The following is an 18,357-nucleotide window of genomic DNA, read 5'->3' as shown; positions in this document are numbered from 1 at the left end:
TAAAAGCAAAATTAACCTGTCACATACTTTAAAAGTATTTTGGCTTTTGAAACAACAACGCCTTCATTTGGAAAAGGAAAACAATACCATTCAAGCTATCCTCAAGGTGTCAGTACTCGGCGGAGGTGAGGCCCCCGCAGCAGCGGCGCCCGTCACCTACGGGAGGCTTTTCCCCGAGTGGAAGCGGGGCTCAGAGCTGCGTCGCCAGGCCGGAGCCACGAGGAGAATGAGTTTAATGCCAGAACGACGAACTCCAAAGCACTGAATTTTTCTCCCTAGTAGGGCACAGAGCGTGTGGAAGACGGCCAGAGCGCGTGGGAAGAAAATGACCTATTTCCAACGACTGTTTTTATAACTGGACAGTGAGGGAGAGAAGCAGGGACCGGTCCCCGGGACCCGAGGTTTGGAGAAAGGAACACACAAGCCGCACAGCCCTCCCCGGCAGCGCTGACGGCGGGAGGAAGGAAGGAAGCGCGGGCGCGAGCCGGCCGCACGCAGAGCCGAGCCGCGAGGGCCGAGGGCCGAGGGCCTTCCCGGTGGGCACCGCAGCCCAGAGGTCCCTGCACCTGCCGCCTCCTCCCGGCGGGCGTAATAGCGACCGGAGCGTGGGGCGCCCGAGGGCACACGGGGCTGCAGACAGCGCGCCCCGCCCGGCAGGGCCGGAGGGCAAAGGCCGAGCGGCGCCTCCGACTCCGCCGGGCCCCACACCAGCCTTCCCGACCGGACATACGGCACACGCCGCCCTCCGCACCCACGCCCGGAGCGGCGGCACAGATCTGGCCGGACACTGCCGCAGGGCGCCGGCCGGGCGGGTGGGGGGCCTCGCAGCGCCCGGGGGGCGAGGGCGCGCGCGCGGAAGGATGGCCGCCGGCACTCACCTGCCCGCTTGCCCCTTCGCGCAGCCGCGGCGGCGCCACACTCCGGCCGGTCCCACCGTCCGCCTCAACCAAGCCCCAGGCGGTGGTTGCGGCGGCGGCGGCGGCGGCGGCGGCAACGGCGGCAGCGGCAGCCGGACTGCAGGGGCGGGACGGCGGCCTGAGACGGCCCCGCCGCCGCGGCCCAACCCGGCTGCTCCCGCCCCAGGGCCCCGCCCCAGGACCGCCGCCGCCATCGCCCATTGGCCCACGGCTCAGACGCGTGGAGGGCCACCCGTCAACCAATCAGAAGAAAGTAGAGCTCCCAAACCAGGGAAGAGTCGCCAGTCTCCTCCCAGGCCCGTCCCCCGGGTCGGTCGTCGCAGCTGACAGGAGGTGGGCCCGGCCGGGGTCGCATCTCGTCGGTCTGGCCTCCCAGGGCGATCGGGAATTCGAGAGCAACCAAACGTGCTAACGGAACTCGGACCTGAGAGGCGGGGTCCACGGCACCACTCCTCCAGTCAGCGCCGGGCGTGGAAGCAGTCCAGCCAATTGTGGTCTCCGAAGCAGCCAGGGACCGGGCCGGCTGCTGGTCAGGGGAAGAACGGTTAGGAGGCGGCAGAGCGAGGCCGCGCCAAGTCGCTGGTTTTCCGTCGTTGACGCAGTGCGATGACGTAGCATCCCCGACATTCCATTTCCAAGATGGCTGCGGTCGGCGAGGAGAGACGTCGCTAAGAGGCTTGCCTGAGGCGAGGGGTGAGTGACCAACTGACCGCGGACAGCGCTACTCAGCTCCCGCTTACCAGGAGGTCGGAGTAGAGTATGACCACCTGCTTCCATCCCCTGGCGGAGTCTCTCTTCCCGAATTCCGCCTCTTGTACCCCACCCCCCCGGTACAGATCGAAGTTAGCGGGCGACGGCGGGGCGGCGGGACGGGCTTCGGGAGAGGGTCTGGGGCGCAGGAGCGAGGCAGGGAGGCCGGCGCAGACGGTAGAACAGGTAGTGGCCCTCGCAGTTGAGGGGGGCGGTTTGGGTTTGCGGACTTTCTGTTAGGTGAAGAAAAGGGGCGGGGGTCTTACACATGCGCGCGCACGCAGCCTCAAAACTGCACACTGCTCACATCTTCCCAGTTATTTCTCAGTGTGACGGTCTCATCCTTGGTTAGGCCCGAGACTTTAGGTATTCTACATCTGGGATACTCTGGCTTTGGAGTCCGAAGAGCCGCCTAACAAGGATGGGTCTAAGATTAAGGAAAAGGCCCTTCCGCGGTTAGGTTCGTTCTTGCCAGCACACGGTCTTACCGACCCTCTTTGGTGTCTGACGAAAGGAATTGTTCTTTGGAATGTTGAGGCCTAAGTCTAGAGGTTATCTGAAAGCTCTTAAGACTATTACCAGCACAAAGCACGGTCAGTAACGCTCCCTGAATTTGAATTGATTGCCAGTTCAACGGAGCTTTCGCTAAATCATCTGACGTTAGGAACGACTTCTAAGAGCAGTTACTTGAGGGTAGCCTTTTATGGTTGTTAAGGTGAACTCGAAAATGCCCGTGTCTCTCGCTCTAAATCGCTCTTTAGAGATACCTAGCACTGTGCCTTGCCATTGTAGGCGCTGATTAAAGGTTTGTATGAATGATGTTGCTAGAATGAGAGCGCTTTCTTGTATCTTCAGCACCTGGAGCAGCGCGTGACCTTTAGTAAGCTCTTACTGCTGAATGAAGAGTAGATGAATGATGATAGTCATGGTGGTATTGATAAGACATTTTGGTTAGCATTGTATGTGTTCTCAGGATGCTTGACTGTTAAGTAATTTTGACTGTAAATGTAATAGTTAACCAGGAATTTTTTTTCCCCCGGAGGCAGTACCATTGGTGTCTCGTTTTAGGGTTTGTTTTCCTTTGCCTCATTTTGATTATATTGTGATGCATTATCTAGACCTATTGAGTTGATTCTTGCTTAAAGTCTGTGTGACTTTTATTCCAGTTTGAAAACGTAGTTTGCACCAACAACCAATGAAGAAACATTCTAATTGCTAATGAGGTCCTTAAGTTTTAAATGCCATTTCTAAAGTTGAATGTCATAAAAAATTGGTCATAGTTTTGGCCTGCAAATGAATGACAGTTGACCCTTGAACAACATGGGGTTGGGACACTAGCACCCTTTCACCCTTCAGTGGAAAATTCGATAACTTTTGCCTCCCCAAAAGCTTAACTATTAATAGCCTATAGTTGAGGGGAAGCCTTCCTGATAGCATAAACCACCCATTAACACATTTTTTACATTATATGTATTATCTACTGTATTCTTACAATAAACTATGCTGGAGAAAAGATTTTTTTCAAATTGTCACAAATCTCCAAAAATTTGTCCAATTTATTTAATGAAAAGAAAATGCGTGTGTGAGTGGGCCCACGCAGTTCATCTCCCATGTTGTGTTGTTCAGAAGTCAACTGTGGTTTATTTCAGGAGTTTATGTTTGAAAGCAATGAATTCACTGAGTGTCTAGAAGAAAGAAAAATGTTTTCTTTTTTGTTTTTGCGAAAACTGGTTAAGGACAAACAAGATCAAGAGGAGTAAGTCCAAGGTAATTGGGATTATGGAGAACATCTAATTGCATTGAATCTAATTCATATTTTTAGGGTCAGCTAAGTGATATACCAGAGTTCTTGTAGATAAGTTTGTAAAATCATTGTTCATAGCTTTCTGAGGAATCCTAACAGTGCAGTTAATGATAGAAGACTGGAGTCTGGTAAATATTTCAGTTCTTGCAGAGAGCAATTAGATGGCTCTTGGATGATAAAACTTGTTAATAATCTATTTTAGAACCTTGTTGGGAGAGCAAAAAAAGAGTTTGTGAGTACTTAGGAAAGGAGGATTCCCTCAAACTAGCATAGCTTCCATAAAAGGCCAGGTGACACAAATCATGTTTACTTTTGTTAAAAGTTTACCAAACTGTGGTGGTGTATACGCAATTGCTGAACATGAGCCCATTTAGGTTTCCTTACGACCCTAAACATAATCTCTCTTCTTATCTTGGTAGACACAAGAGATGAATGTACACTGGATAAGGTCTGCTTAGATGGAATTATATCTACTCGTATTACCAAACGCAAAATATTGATAAATGGGTTGATACCTGACTGAAGGGAAATCAGAGATAAGCTACAGAGCTCTGGTCTTGCCCTTACTCTGGTTAACACTTTTTTATCACCAAGTTTAAATTTTTTTTCTTTTTACTTCTCTAATATCTTTTATTCTTTTTAATACTTACATGATATTTGTTTAAAGCAAATGAATTCTTAAAAATTTGACTTTTTTTTTGTTGTTGTTATCATTAATCTACAATTACCATGAAGAACATTATGTTTACTAGAGTTCCCCCTTCACCAAGTCCCCCCCACAAACCCCATCAGTCACTGTCCATCCACGTAGTAACATGTTGTAGAATCACTACTTGTCTTCTCTGTGTTGCACAGCCCTCCCCATGCCCGCCCCACATTATGCATGCTAATCATAATACCCCTTTCTTTTTTCCCCACCCTTATCCCTCCCTTCCCTCCCATTCTCCTCAGTCCCTTTCCCTTTGGGAACTGTTACTCCAGTCTTGGGTTCTGTGATTCTGCTGCTGTTTTGTTCCTTCAGTTTTTCTTTGTTCTTATACTCCATATATGAGTGAAATCATTTGGTATTTGTCTTTCTCCACCTGGCTTATTTTACTGAGCATAATACTCTCTAGCTCCATCCATTTTGCAAATGGTAGGATTTGTTTTCTGTTATGGCTGAATAATATTCCATTGTGTATATGTACCGTATCTTCTTTATCCATTCATCTACTGATGGGCACTTAGGTTGCTTCCATTTCTTGGCTATTGTAAATAGTGCTGGAATAAACATAGGGGTGCATCTGTCTTTTTCAAACTGGGCTGCTGCATTCTTAGGGTAAATTCCTAAAAGTGGAATTCCTCAGTCAAATGGTATTTCTATTTTGAGCTTTTTGAGGAACCCCCATACTGCTTTCCATAGTGGTTGAACTAATGTACATCCCCACCAGCAGTGTAGGAGGGTTCCCCTTTCTCCACAAACTTGCCAACATTTGTTTTTGTTTGTCTTTTGGATGGTAGCCATCCTTACTGGTGTGAGGTGATATCTCACTGTGGTTTTACTTTGCATTTCTCTGATAACTAGCGATGTGGAGCATCTTTTCATGTGTCTGTTGGCCATCTGAATTTCTTCTTTGGAGAATTGTTCAGCTTCTCTGACCATTTTTTAATTGGATTGTTTGCTTTTTGTTTGTTGGGGTGTGTGAGCTCTTTATATATTTTGGATGTCAACCCTTTATCGGATCTGTCATTTATGAGTATAGTCTCCCATACTGTAGAATGTCTTTTTGTTCTATTGATGGTTTCCTTTGCTGTACAGAAGCTTTTCAGCTTGATATAGTCCCACTTGTTCATTTTTGCTTTTGTTTCCCTTGCCCGGGGAGATACGTTCATGAAGAAATTGCTCATGTTTATGTCCAAGAGATTTTTGCCTATGTTTTTTTCTAAGAGTTTTATGGTTTCATGACTTACATTCAGGTCTTTGATCCATTTCAAATTTACTTTTGTGTATGGGGTTAGACAGTGATCCAGTTTGATTCTCTTAAAAGTAGCTGTCCAGTTTTGCCAGCACCATCTGTTGAAGAGACTATCATTTCCCCATTGTATGTCCATGGCTCCTTTATCATATATTAATTGACCGTATATGTTTGGGATAATGTCTGGAGTCTCTTCTGTTCCACTGGTGTGTGACTCTGTTCTTGTGCCAGTACCAAGTTGTCTTGATTACTGTGGCTTTGTAGTAGAGGAGCGAGATCCCCCGCACTTTATTCCTCCTTCTCAGGATTGCTTTGGCTATTCGGGGTCTTTGACGGTTCCATATGAATTTTTGAACTATTTGTTCCAGTTCGTTGAAGAATGCTGTTGGTAATTTGATAGGGATTGCATTGAATCTTTATATTGCTTTGGGCAGGATGGCCATTTTGATGATATTAATTCTTCCTAGCCAAGAGCATGGGATGAGTTTCCATTTTTTAGTGTCCTCTTTATTTTCTCTTAAGAGTGTCTTATAGTTTTCAGGGTATAGGTCTTTCACTTCCTTTGTTAGGTTTATTCCTAGGTAGTTTGTTCTTTTTGATGCAATTGTGAATGGAATTGTTTTCCTGGTTTCTCTTTCTATGGGTTCATTGTTAGTGTATAGGAAAGCCACAGATTTCTGTGTGTTAATTTTGTATCCTGCAACTTTGCTGTATTCCAATATCAGTTTTAGTAGTTTTGGAGTGGAGTCTTTAGGGTTTTTTATGTACAGTATCATGTCATCTGCAAATAGTGACAGTTCAACTTCTTCTTTACCAGTCTGGATTCCTTGTATTTCTTTGTTTTGTCTAATTGCCATGGCTAGGACCTCCAGTACTATGTTAAATAACAGTGGGGAGAGTGGGCATCCCTGTCTTGTTCCCGATCTCAGAGGAAAAGCTTTCAGCCTCTTGCTATTCAGTATGATGTTAGCTGTGGGTTTATTATATATGGCCTTTATTATGTTGAGGTACTTGCCCTCTATACCCATTTTGCTGAGAGTTTTTATCATGAATGGATGTTGAATTTTGTCCAATGCTTTTTCAGCATCTATGGAGATGATCATATGGTTTTTGTCTTTCTTTTTGTTGATGTGGTGGATGATGTTGATGGATTTTTGAATGTTGTACCATCCTTGGATCCCTGGGATGAATCCCACTTGGTCATGGTGTATGATCCTTTTGATATATTTTTGAATTCGGTTTGCTAATATTTTGTTGAGTATTTTTGCATCTACAGTCATCAGGGATATTGGTCTGTAATTTTCTGATTTGGTGGGGTCTTTGCCTGGTTTTTGTATTAGGGTGATGTTGGCTTCACAGAATGAGTTTAGAAGTATTCCCTCCTCTTCTATTTTTTGGAAAACTTTTAAGGAGAATGGGTATTATGTCTTCTCTGTATGTCTGATAAAATTCCGAGGTAAATCCATCTGGCCCGGGGGTTTTGTTCTTGGGTAGTTTTTTGATTACCGCGTCAATTCCTTTGCTTGTAATTGGTTCGTTTAATTTTTGTGTTTCTTCCTTGGTCAGTCTTGGAAGGTTGTATTTTTCTAGGAAGTTGTCCATTTCTTCTAGGTTTTCCAGCTTGTTAGCATATAGGTTTTCATAGTATTCTCTAATAATTCTTTGTATTTCTGTGGGGTCTGTCATGATTTTTCCTTTCTCCTTTCTGATTCTGTTGATGTGTGTTGATTCTCTTTTTCTCTTAATAAGTTTGGCTAAAGGCTTATCTATTTTGTGTATTTTCTCAAAGAACCAGCTCTTGGTTTCATTGATTTTTTTCTATTGTTTTATTCTTCTCAATTTTATTTATTTCTTCTCTGATCTTTATTATGTCCCTCCTTCTGCTGACTTTAGGCCTCATTTGTTCTTCTTTTTCCAATTTCAATAATTGTGACGTTAGACTGTTCATTTGGGATTGTTCTTCCTTCTTTAAGTATGCCTGGATTGCTATATGCTTTCCTCTTAAGACTGCTTCGCTGCGCCCCACAGAAGTTGGGGCTTTGTGTTGTTGTTGTCATTTGTTTCCATATATTGCTTGATCTCTTTTAATTTGGTATTTGATCCATTGATTATTTAGGAGCATGTTAAGCTTCCATGTGTTTGTGAGCCTTTTTGCTTTCTTTGTACAATTTATTTCTAGTTTTATACCTTTGTGGTCTGAAAAGTTGCTTGGTAGGATTTCAGTCTCTTTGAATTTACTGAGGCTCTGTGGCCTAGTATGTGGTCTATTCTGGAGAATGTTCCATGTGTACTTGAGAAGAATGTGTATCCTGTTGCTTTTGGATGTAGAGTTCTATAGATGTCTATTAGGTCCATATGTTCTAGTGTGTTGTTCAGTGCCTCTGTGTCCTTACTTATTTTCTGTTTTGTGGATCTATCCTTTGCAGTGAGTGGCATGTTGAAGTCTCCTAAAATGAATGCATTGCATTCTATTTCCTCCTTTAGTTCTGTTAGTATTTGTTTCACATATGCTGGTGCTCCTGTATTGGGTGCACATATATTTATAATGGTTATATCCTCTTGTTGGTCTGAGCCCTTTATCATTATGTAATGTCCTTCTTTATCTCTTGTTACTTTCTTTGTTTTGAAGTCTATTTTGTCTGATACTAGTCCTGCAACACCTGCTTTTTTCTCCCTGTTGTTTGCATGAAATATCTTTTTCCATCCCTTGACTTTTAGTCTGTGCATGTCTTTGGGTTTGAGGTGAGTCTCTTGTAGGCAGCATATAGTTGGGTCTTGCTCTTTTATCCATTCTATTACTCTGTGTCTTTTGATTGGAGCATTCAGTCCATTTACATTTAGGGTGATTATTGAAAGATATGTACTTATTGCCATTGCAGGCTTTAGATTTGTGGTTACCAAAGGTTCAAGGTTATCTTCTTTTCTATCTTACTGTCTAACTTAATTCACTCGTTGAGCTATTATAAACACTGTCTGGTGATTCTTTATTTCTCTCCCTTCTTATTCCTCCTCCTCCATTCTTTATATGTTGGTTGTTTTATTCTGTGCTCTTTTGTGTTTCCTTTAAGTGCTTTTGTGGGTAGTTGATTTTATTTTTTGCCTTTAGTTAGTATTTGGTTGGTCTGCTTTCTTTGCTGTGATTTTATATTCTCTGGTGACATCTGTTTAGTCTTCGGAGTGCTCCCATTTGGAGCAGTCCCTCTAAAATACCCTGTAACGGTGGTTTGTGTGAGGCAAATTCCCTCAACTTTTGCTTATCTGTGAATTGTTTAAACCCTCCTTCATATTTAAATGATAACCGTGCTGGATACAGTATTCTTGGTTCAAGGCCCTTCTGTTTCATTGCATTAAATATATCATGCCATTCTCTTCTGGCCTGTAAGGTTGCTGTTGAGAAGTCTGATGATAGCCTGATGGCTTTTTCTTTGTATGTGACCTTTTTCCTCTCTCTCGCTGCCTTTAATACTCTGCCCTTGTCCTTGATCTTTGCCATTTTAATTATTATGTGTCTTGGTGTTGTCTTCCTTGGGTCCCTTCTCCAAGTTTAAATATTTGAGGCATGCTTCTCAAATTAATAAATGCACTCAAAACCTTTAGTGGTAACCAGCCAGTATGTTAGATGACAACCAAGATTCAAAGAGTTCTTAAGGGCTGAAATAATTGGCCAAAACGAACAAGATGTGAATTTGCCAGGAATGATTAATGTACACAAACTCAGTTGTGTGTGTTTGAGATAAGGAAGACCTGACCTGAAAAAAAAAATGGTACTAGAATGTCATGTTCCAGTTATGAAAGCAAAGTGTAGTATATTCCCCCAACTGAGGGAAAGCAGCATCTTAGTCTAATGACAAATGGGGGCTCTACCATTTACTTTTTGAATTAGGCAAGTTACTTCCTGTCTCTTGGCTCCATTTTCTCTGTGATGAATTGTAAAGATAAGGAAACATAGCCTGCAGGCGTGCTGCAACTAAGTGGGCACACAGTGGGCATGCTGCTGAGTATTAGTAACCTCCCCTCCTCCGTGTACTATGCAGATCCAGATCGCATGAAGAATATTGTTTTGCATTTTGATTGCTGATGTTTGGGGAGATCTTAAAACACTAAAAACCATGTTAAAAAATGAAGGTGTGTTTTTACCCTGCAGAAGAAAAGGGAATGGAGAAATTGTCGAGAAAGGTGTTTTCAAAGCTAAGGGAACTAGGCAGGCGCTACTGAGAGTTATTGAAAGGTAGATTTCATTCATTCATCCATCAGATGAATCAGTCTGCCCCACTGCACTTCTGAAAAGGTTTTTCTATTTGCATATGTGCATATCTACCTTATTTAGATAATTCATATACCATACAGATCACCCATTTAAAGTGAATATCTACCAGATCTAGGGGATGAACAGAACAGATAAACATCAGTATCAGACTAATACAAGAATTAATGTGAACACCAGTTATGGATACCCAGTAATGCCATAGGCTGCTTTGTTGACTTTTAAGGTCCCATTAATGAAAGTGGCCAAATGAAGTTACTGAGTGACCAAATATTACTGATGTTTAGAGGGAATTTCTGTAATGGGTGAGAAAATTGAGTAGTGACCTTTATATTATTTCCAACTTGTAAGTGTCCATAATTCTAAATTTGAAAATGCATTAACCTTTCATCATGTAAAATGGTATATCTAAAGCACATTTCTGAAAGACGCCAAAGTGCCTTGGCATGCTGCTTATTGATGGAAAGAGTTTTACTCTGTGGAGCTCATAAACCTCTCAGTCATTTTCACAGTAATCATGAGCTGCTAATGAGAAAATGTATAACTTTAGGGTCTTGTGAAAAAATAATTAAAGAGTAATAGGGAACAGGGTTTTACAATTGAGGCAAGAACTTTTCCAGGGCCATGAATGATTTAGAGGACTGTTTTATTCTGTTTATATATGTTTGTTTTCACTGTGTTGCATGTGTTCTCGTTCTGCCCCAGGGTCTAAAGGCAGCTATGCTAGATTATTAGCATGGGGTTTGGCCAGCGACAGCAAGGTCAGACAGGCTTACCCGCTGTGACTTGGCCGCTTGTGGACCCAGTCTTCTCCATCCCTTCTTCATTCCTGCTGGGTTCTAACCCTCTTCCCCACTCTGCCCCCTTCATCTCAGCAGGTGTCTTGGCACTCCACTTACCAGAGAAATTGAAGATACTCTTTTATGATTTATTTCCTTCCCCTTAAATAAGTTTTAAATAGCTTCCTCAAACTTTGCCTTTCCTCTGTCTCAGAAAAAGCTTTTCCTTCCTAAAGATAACTGTTTTACTATGCTTTTTGTTATCCCTTGGCTCATACGCCTCCTCTAGTGGCTCCCTCCCTTCTGGTTCAGACATCCTTCACTATTCAGACATCCTTAACGCTCTTCTATGCAGAAAACAAAAACCAAAAAGAACCTGTTCATTATTTAAAACCCTTTCTAGTTTTCATCCTGCCCCACTGCAGTTCTGAAAAGGTTTTTCTATTTATATATGTGCATGTATCTACTTTACTGAGGTAATTCATATACCATACAAATCACCCATTTAAAGTATAAGTGGTTTTTAGTATTTTTACAGTTGTGCAACCATCACAATAATCAGTTTTCAGTGTCTCTTAAAACTAATCACCACTACTAGTAACCTTTCCTTAATTCCTTGTCCTTTAATTTTTCTTCAGCATTTGTCACTGTTGACAACCACCTCTGGCTTAAAGCTGGTATCTTTCGGTTTCTTGTGCAGGTAAGGTTGCAGATTTTCCCACCTTTTGGCAATTCCTTCCCTTCTTTCTTGTGGTGCTTCTTCCTGCTTCCTCAGCTTTAGAGTTCTGTCCCCAGACCCCTTCTTTTTTGGTCTCCATCTGTCACCATGACTTTAGTTGTCAGTTCCATACAGATGAATCCGAGTAGGTATGTTCTTTTCAGATTTCAACAGGCCTGTTAATCTGCCTGGTGGACATTTCCCCACAAGTGTCTTACAAGTTCCTCATGCCTGATATTTATAGAACCACTTCTTTTCCTTCTCCCCATCCCCCACCAGAACCAGCTCTTTCTCTTCCCCATTTTTCTCATAGGTGCCACCCTTCTCTGTCAGTCAAACAAACTTGAAGTCATCTCTTGCCATTCTTTGCCTCACAGTCAGTTATGATGCCTCTCCACTCCCGTTGTGGGGGGCAGGCCCTCCTTGGGTGAGTTCACCAGCTGCTGTGGTCCCCTGACTGCTCTTCCTCCTGCAGACCTCTAAACAGCCCCTATCTCATCACTCTCACTCCGCTTACCATGCTTAGTTATTTTCCACGGCACTTACCACTCCCTGACAAATACTAACCATATTTGTTTCTCTGTCTCTGTCTCTGCCACTAAAACATAAGCTTCTGGTGGGGCAGAGACCTTGCCTCTCTTATTTCCTGCTGTGTCATTGAGGCCTGACTCATAGTAAATGCTCCATAAATATATGAATGAATGAATAAGTACGTGGAAACTGTCAAGTTCATATATGTGAAAGTAGAGACTCCCAACTATCACACATGAATAAATTACAGATATGCTGAGAGAGCAATTCCCTCAGCCAATTGGCCAGCTGCCTTCTCTACAAGAATGTACATGAATCTTTATTACTTTATTAATAACCACATACCAGGAACATCTCAAATGTCCATCCACAGTAGCATGTGTAGATAGTTCGTGTTATGTTTATAGACTGGATACTGTGCAGCAGAATTTCTCAACTTAAGCACTGTTGACATTTTGGAACAGTTAGTTCCTTGCCCAGGGCGGGGGTGGGGGGTTGTTCTGTGCATTGTAGAATGCTCCGCAACATTCCTGGCCTCTACCCGCTGTGCCAGCCTCAGCCCTCCAATTACAACAACCAGAAATGTCTCCAGACAGAGCCAGATGTCCCCTGCAGGGAAGGTTCACCTGTGGCTGGAAACCAGTGCTATACAGTAATGAATGGGTACTGCTTTATGCAACAAGGATGAACCCCACAAACATCACATTGAGCAAAAGAAACCAGTGGTAAAGAGTGATGCCATATCATTCCACTGATGGAAATAAGAGGTCAAGATAGAGGTTATAGTGATTAGAAGAATGAGGGGAATTTCTGGGGTGTTGGTGATATTCTGCTTCTCAACTGTATGGTATTACACAAGTGTCTCATTTTGTGAAAATTAATAAACTATACACTTTTTTAATGAGTGTACTACTATTGTATGCTATACTGCAATTAAAAATTGTTTTAATTTATAAAACCACTAGCCACACATAAGTATTTGGCTTTTGGGAAATTCTGATCCAGAGGGGATGAGTCCTCCTGGTCTCCTAAGCACTTCATCTGAGTTTGTCCCCCAACTTTTTATTAAAAGTGCAATGACTCCTTGCTTATCTATGGCCTAGACTGGACACATGTTAACATTTTGCCACCTTTGCTGTGTGCTTGTATGCATTTGAAAGTGAATTGCAGACATCATGATACTTTACCCCTAAATGCTGCAGCCTAAGAATAAAATCACTCTCCTGTGTAATCCCAATATCAGTATTACCTGTAAGAAAATGAACAAAATGGAGTTAGAGGGTATTATGCTCAGTGAAATAAGTCAGACAGAGAAAGAAAATACCAAATGATTTCCCTCATTTGTGGAGCATAACAATGAAGCAAAACTAAAAGAAACAAAATAGCAACAGACTCACAGACTCCAAAAAGGGACTAGTGGTTACCAAAGGGGAGGGGTGGGGGAGGGAGGGAGAAGGGGATTGTGGGGTATCATGATTGGTGCACATGGTGTGTGTGGGGTCACAGGGAAGACAGTGTATCTCAGAGAAGACAAATAGGACTCTGTGGCATCTTACTACACTGATGGACAGTGACTGCGGTGGGGTATGGGGGGGACTCGATAATAAGGGTGAATGTAGTAACCACATTGTTTTTCTTGTGAAACCTTCATAAGAGTGTATATCAGTGATACCTTAATAAAAAGAAATGAACAATCCCATAGCCTCTAACAGACACCATCTTCAGATTTCTCTGTTCAAAATTTCTTTTATACCTTTTTTTTTTAAACCAGGATCCAGTCAAGGTTCACGCATTACATTTGATTGTTATGCCTCTTTAGTCTTTTTAAATCAAGGAAGGGTTGCGCCTACCTTTTTGTTTTTTTATGACATTAGCTTTTTTTTTTTTTCTAAGAGACCAGGTCAGCTGAAGAATGTTGCACCTTCTGGCTGTGACTAATAGTTTCCTTGTGCTGTTTAACGTGTTCTTGTGCCCCCAGTATCAACCGTACCCTGGAAGTTACAACTAAAGGCTTGGTTGGATTTAGGTTAAGCTTTAGGAGAGTAAGAATACTACTTGGGTGGTTAGTACTTCATTTTGTAACACATCAGGAAGCACATACAGCAGGTTTTCAGTGTTAGCAATGCCAAGTTCAATTGTTTTTGTTAAGGTAAAGATACTTTTTTCACAATAATTATCACCAGTGCCAGCGAAGTGAATTTGTCTTACATATATACATTTTTTTAATATTACTGTAGACTCCTGGATTGTTTATTCTCTCTTTTACAGTCATAGTCATTTCTCTTTTTATTATTCACATTCCCTGACTTTGTCCAGTGGGAGTCCATGCTGGCTCCTGTGTCACTAAATAAGCTTTCCAGGCAGGCCCTGACTCCAGACTACGAAGGAGACCAGTTCCTTTGAGAGGGTAATAGTGCTGAAAACTAAGATTTGGGCCCTAGGTATATTCCTCAGTATAAGAATGTCATTGCTTCTAAGTACTTGAAATGAATAGGGCTAGGATATTTATGTGTACATTTTTAACCATGATTTAATATTTTCAATTAAAATTTAACATTACAGGTTCTTAACCTTTGATCTTGTGTGTGTATATATTTCCTTTGCACTAACAATCTTGATTTCTAACATTAACATTTATACATTTGCTTTTATCCTACATTATACAAAAAAAACTGATTTAACAATTTCAGTATCAATGATACAAACTGTGTCACTAAAGAAGTTGAAGATTTCTTTGCAGTTTTTTTGGTCCTTGGAATATATTTCATTCAGCACGGAACAAGGTCAGAAATTACTTACAATGATTTTCTGTGTGGTTATCTTGCCTTTTTGTTATATACCAGGTTTTATTTTGAGTTTTAGGATTTGCTTTTGTCTTTTTAGTTAAGTTCATGAATATGTCAAATATTTGCATGATCCAAAAGTCAAAGTTGAAAAAGGACTCAGGAGCCAACCTGAAAGAGCTCCTGCCAGTGGCTGTAGCTGGAAAGATTTGAACAAAAATAATGATAGTATTGGAGAACGACTCACAGAACAAAATCAATACTAGTAAGTCCATATTAATATAAATAAATGATTGAATAAGTGAGTGAGGGAGAAGGAAAGAGAAAAATCACCATTTGAACACCACAGGAATAACTTGCAGGTCAGATCCTCAGATGAATACTAAAATTAATAGGCAAAACTTGAAGAAGAGACTGGTACTTCGCATAGTTTTTTGTATTGCAAAATATTTTCCCTCAAGGGTTTTTACTAATTGTTGTGGTACTTTTAACATATGTCTGCACATTCTTCTATATTTGTCCTTCCAGGAGGTGGAGCTGGAGTCCTTGTGTGTGGGCTGGACCTTATGACTCACCTCATAGGAATAGGAAATGGAAAGGGAGAAGAATAGCTTACAGTGAGAAACCTGGCGGGCCCCATCTTAACAAAAAAATCATGGTTAATATCAACTCTAAGAAGCCATTCTGATGTCATCTGTCCCCTAATGGGAGGGGAGAGGGCACTTCACCTCTGGCACTGTTCCTTAAAATTCCAGTCTATTCTTGGGAAAACGTCAGACAAACCTAAATCTGAGACATTTTAATCTGCCTAGTACTCTTCATAACTGGCAAAATCATGGAAAACAAGGAAACATGAGAAACTGTTCCATGTTAGAAGATGTGACTGTGGAAATATGACACATGAAGGTGGTGGAGCATCCTGGATTAGATCCTGGAGCAGAAAAGGGATTTTTTTTTTTTTTAACTCAAAATCCCAGTCAAGGCTATAGTTCAGTTAACTGTGGGACTCCCGGGTGCAGGGAGGGGCACACCCAGCCCCGCGCTCTGCCCCATCCCCTCTCCCACGACAAATGAAGTGGGGGCCCAGAAAAAGTTTGGCTTCCCGGTTAACTGCCAGCTTTGGACCAGAGCCTGGCCACAGTGCTGCTGTTCCCTTGGCAGCCAGACTAACCTGTTTCTAGCTGCCTCTTTGGAGCCCTTCTGTTGCCTATCCGAGTAATTACCATTCTCCATATTATTTGTAATCTTTGCCTCCATTGTAATATGTTAACAACTTACCTATATCAGTGGCCTCTGAATGAGAACCCTTGTTTTTGTTTTCTCAACCTGAAGCCTTTGGACAATCTCTATTCTAAAAGAGAAAAGGATGAGAATAGAAAAATGTAAAGGAGATCCTTCCTCCTCCTGTGCACCCTCTCCCTCCACCCACTCCCCCCATACCCAGTTTATATTGCTCTCAGTTCAGTGACTTGTGCACATGTGAATTCATCCAGTTTGGTGGCTCTTCCAGGTGAATCAGTAAACTAAAGGGAAAACTTTATTGGGTGCTGGATGGAAGAGGGGGATAATTTTGGAACATAAATCTTTTTTACTGGGGGTCAGGGTAAGACAGACATGGGTTTTACTGGAGAACAAGATGTAGACCAGCATGAGGAAACTATATCTGATGAAGAAAGGCAGAAAAATGCAATGGAAATACCCTGCCATTTAAATGACCATGAAATCTGGCATTTATTGTACTGTGGTCACTTAACGTGTTAAATTGGCTTTGGAGGTGAGCCTGGGCTTCAAACTGCCAATCAGTAGTATTGCTTCTGTGGAAAATTTAATCTAAAATCAAGTACAATCTGACAGTAGATTGTTTACAGTGATGGGATTGCTTAATGTGGGATACCCCTTTCAACTTTGCCTCTTCTTGTTCTCTTAAGATTCTAACATTTTCAGAAAATCTTTTGGAAAGAACAAGTCTACTTCAATAAATGAAGGAGAATAAAGAAAATTCAAGCCCTTCGGTAACCTCAGCAAACCTGGACCACACAAAACCATGTTGGTACTGGGATAAGAAAGACTTGGCTCATACACCCTCACAACTTGAAGGACTCGATCCAGCCACTGAGGCCCGGTACCGCCGAGAAGGGGCTCGGTTCATCTTTGATGTGGGCACACGTTTGGGACTGTATCCTGAGTCTCCTTGGAATCTATCATAGACAGGCTTCCTACCACCACTACCAAGAATTAAATTAGATACTACAGACAAAATATATAGTAATATCTCTCTACTAAAATGGCTCTTAAATGTCTTTGTTATATAAATGTTATTTCTGATTTGTTTAGCCTCTTCAGAGGATCTCTGTTCGTGTTCATCATTTAAATGTATAGCCTTAGCCATTGAGCAGTGGCCACTGCGGGGGAAACAAGCACCCAGTGATGACAGTAAAGATCTTCCTAAAGGATGGTGGGGCCCTGCTGCACTAAAAGCATAGCCTTCAACTTGTTCCTTCTTGTACCAACATTCTGACACCCCAAGCTTCCTATCCACCTGCTTTGCCACTGATAGTGTTTACTTTACCACTGATTTTGTTGTGACTGTTTGCCTTTATCACTGCTCCACACTTAACTAAGAACGTAACCTGCAAAATTCTTGGCTAAAGTCCTTAACCAGAACAACAGACACTATGATACCCTGGCAACTGGAATAATTTATTTTCATCGCTTCTATATGTTTCATTCCTTCAAGCAATTCCCAAGATATGTAAGTGTTTGAATATTGTGATGATTCTCTATCACATATATTATTTCCACAGAGTTTAGTGGACTCATTGTAGTCTCTCTTATTTTTATATTTTCCAGAAAGTATTTTTATATGGTATATACTATATATAAGCAAAATCAAGTTTGAACTTTATTTTTTTCCAATTAATCATATTCATATCTTTCTTTAGACCAGTATGGACCATGGTCATATTGGTCCTTGTGTGAACATGTACTTCCTTCTTACCTTTCCTGAGGTAAAATGTGGGCTCACAATTGAGGCCAAACAATGGCCAAGATGGATGAAAATTCTTCATGCCATATGTCTCATTCTTCAGTTACTCCTTAAACGTGCTCTGTGCACTGTCTTGTGCTCTGTGGGCAAGCCTGCCTCAAGTAGCTTCCAGTCCAGGGTACATGGTGTGAGACGTACAGAGCACACGGTAGAGAGTGCAGCCATAGTAGGGGCACCACAGGAAGGCTGTAGCATTCTAAGGAGAGATTAATTACATCTGAGGGGGATCAGGGAACATGCTAGGGAGGAGTGCATTTTTGTGACTTTTTTCCTTTCTGGCATCTACTTTGCTAACATAACATTTTCTCCAGAAAATTATATTTAAAATAATTTATGAAGCCAGATTCAGGGGTGGTTATGTATGTAAAATTTCCTTCACACTTTTAGAATGCCAGAGTATTTATAAATGAGGAAGAGGAAGGTGGGAGAATGAGGGTACCAGTTTATAGTGAAACCCAAAATTCCTTGCTTCTGTTCCTCTGTGAACTTTGGTAATAGTATCTGAGGAGCTTCTGTTTCCCTTTCAGGTGACAGGAGCTTGTTGTCTGTTTTTGGCTGGGAAAGTAGAAGAAACACCAAAAAAATGTAAAGATATCATCAAAACAGCTCGTAGTTTATTAAATGATGTACAGTTTGGCCAGTTTGGAGATGACCCAAAGGTAACTTCCACCTTCAGATCTTGATTCCTCATAGCAATGTTATGATAGAGTTTCCAGTGTTGACGGTGGCTGTGGCCCCTGTATCTGCCAGTCCCTTAAGTCCCAAAGAAAGCCTCATCAGGCAGGTTCTCTTCCTGGCTTCTGTAAAAGA

At 42.1% G+C, this 18,357-nt stretch overlaps 2 protein-coding genes across 12 annotated transcripts in view; one reads left to right on the top strand and one right to left on the bottom strand.

Annotated features, from left to right (window-relative positions):
• The window catches only part of SETD3 (SET domain containing 3, actin N3(tau)-histidine methyltransferase), a 67,171-nt gene extending 65,627 nt beyond the window's left edge, over nt 1–1,544 (bottom strand). For 2 of the 4 annotated variants that reach the window (XR_005024131.2, XM_036882105.2), the window contains exon 1: nt 879–1,072. Coding sequence is in view for 1 of the 4 variants with exons in the window: in XM_036882108.2 (XP_036738003.2) it covers nt 1,342–1,544 (203 nt within the window). In the remaining 3 variants the exon portion in view is untranslated. Of the gene's footprint in view, nt 1–878; nt 1,074–1,341 lie in introns of those variants that run through there. The other 2 variants (XM_036882108.2, XM_036882107.2) reach the window with 2 other exon arrangements.
• The window catches only part of CCNK (cyclin K), a 30,069-nt gene continuing 13,183 nt past the window's right edge, over nt 1,472–18,357 (top strand). Inside the window, exons 1-7 of one of the 8 annotated variants that reach the window (XM_036882115.2) lie at nt 1,480–1,610; nt 11,108–11,169; nt 11,501–11,614; nt 15,030–15,118; nt 16,430–16,677; nt 17,172–17,253; nt 18,075–18,206. In XM_036882115.2, coding sequence (XP_036738010.1) covers nt 16,481–16,677; nt 17,172–17,253; nt 18,075–18,206 — 411 coding nt within the window. In that variant the 5' untranslated portion in view covers nt 1,480–1,610; nt 11,108–11,169; nt 11,501–11,614; nt 15,030–15,118; nt 16,430–16,480. Of the gene's footprint in view, nt 1,611–11,107; nt 11,170–11,500; nt 11,615–15,029; nt 15,160–16,429; nt 16,678–17,171; nt 17,254–18,074; nt 18,207–18,357 lie in introns of those variants that run through there. The other 7 variants (XM_036882112.2, XM_036882117.2, XM_036882119.2 and 4 more) reach the window with 7 other exon arrangements.

Source organism: Manis pentadactyla, chromosome 11, assembly GCF_030020395.1.
Source record: "Manis pentadactyla isolate mManPen7 chromosome 11, mManPen7.hap1, whole genome shotgun sequence".
Taxonomy (NCBI): domain Eukaryota; kingdom Metazoa; phylum Chordata; class Mammalia; order Pholidota; family Manidae; genus Manis; species Manis pentadactyla.
Note: the sequence above shows the minus strand (reverse complement) of the source record. Positions and strands in the feature narration are given on the sequence as shown.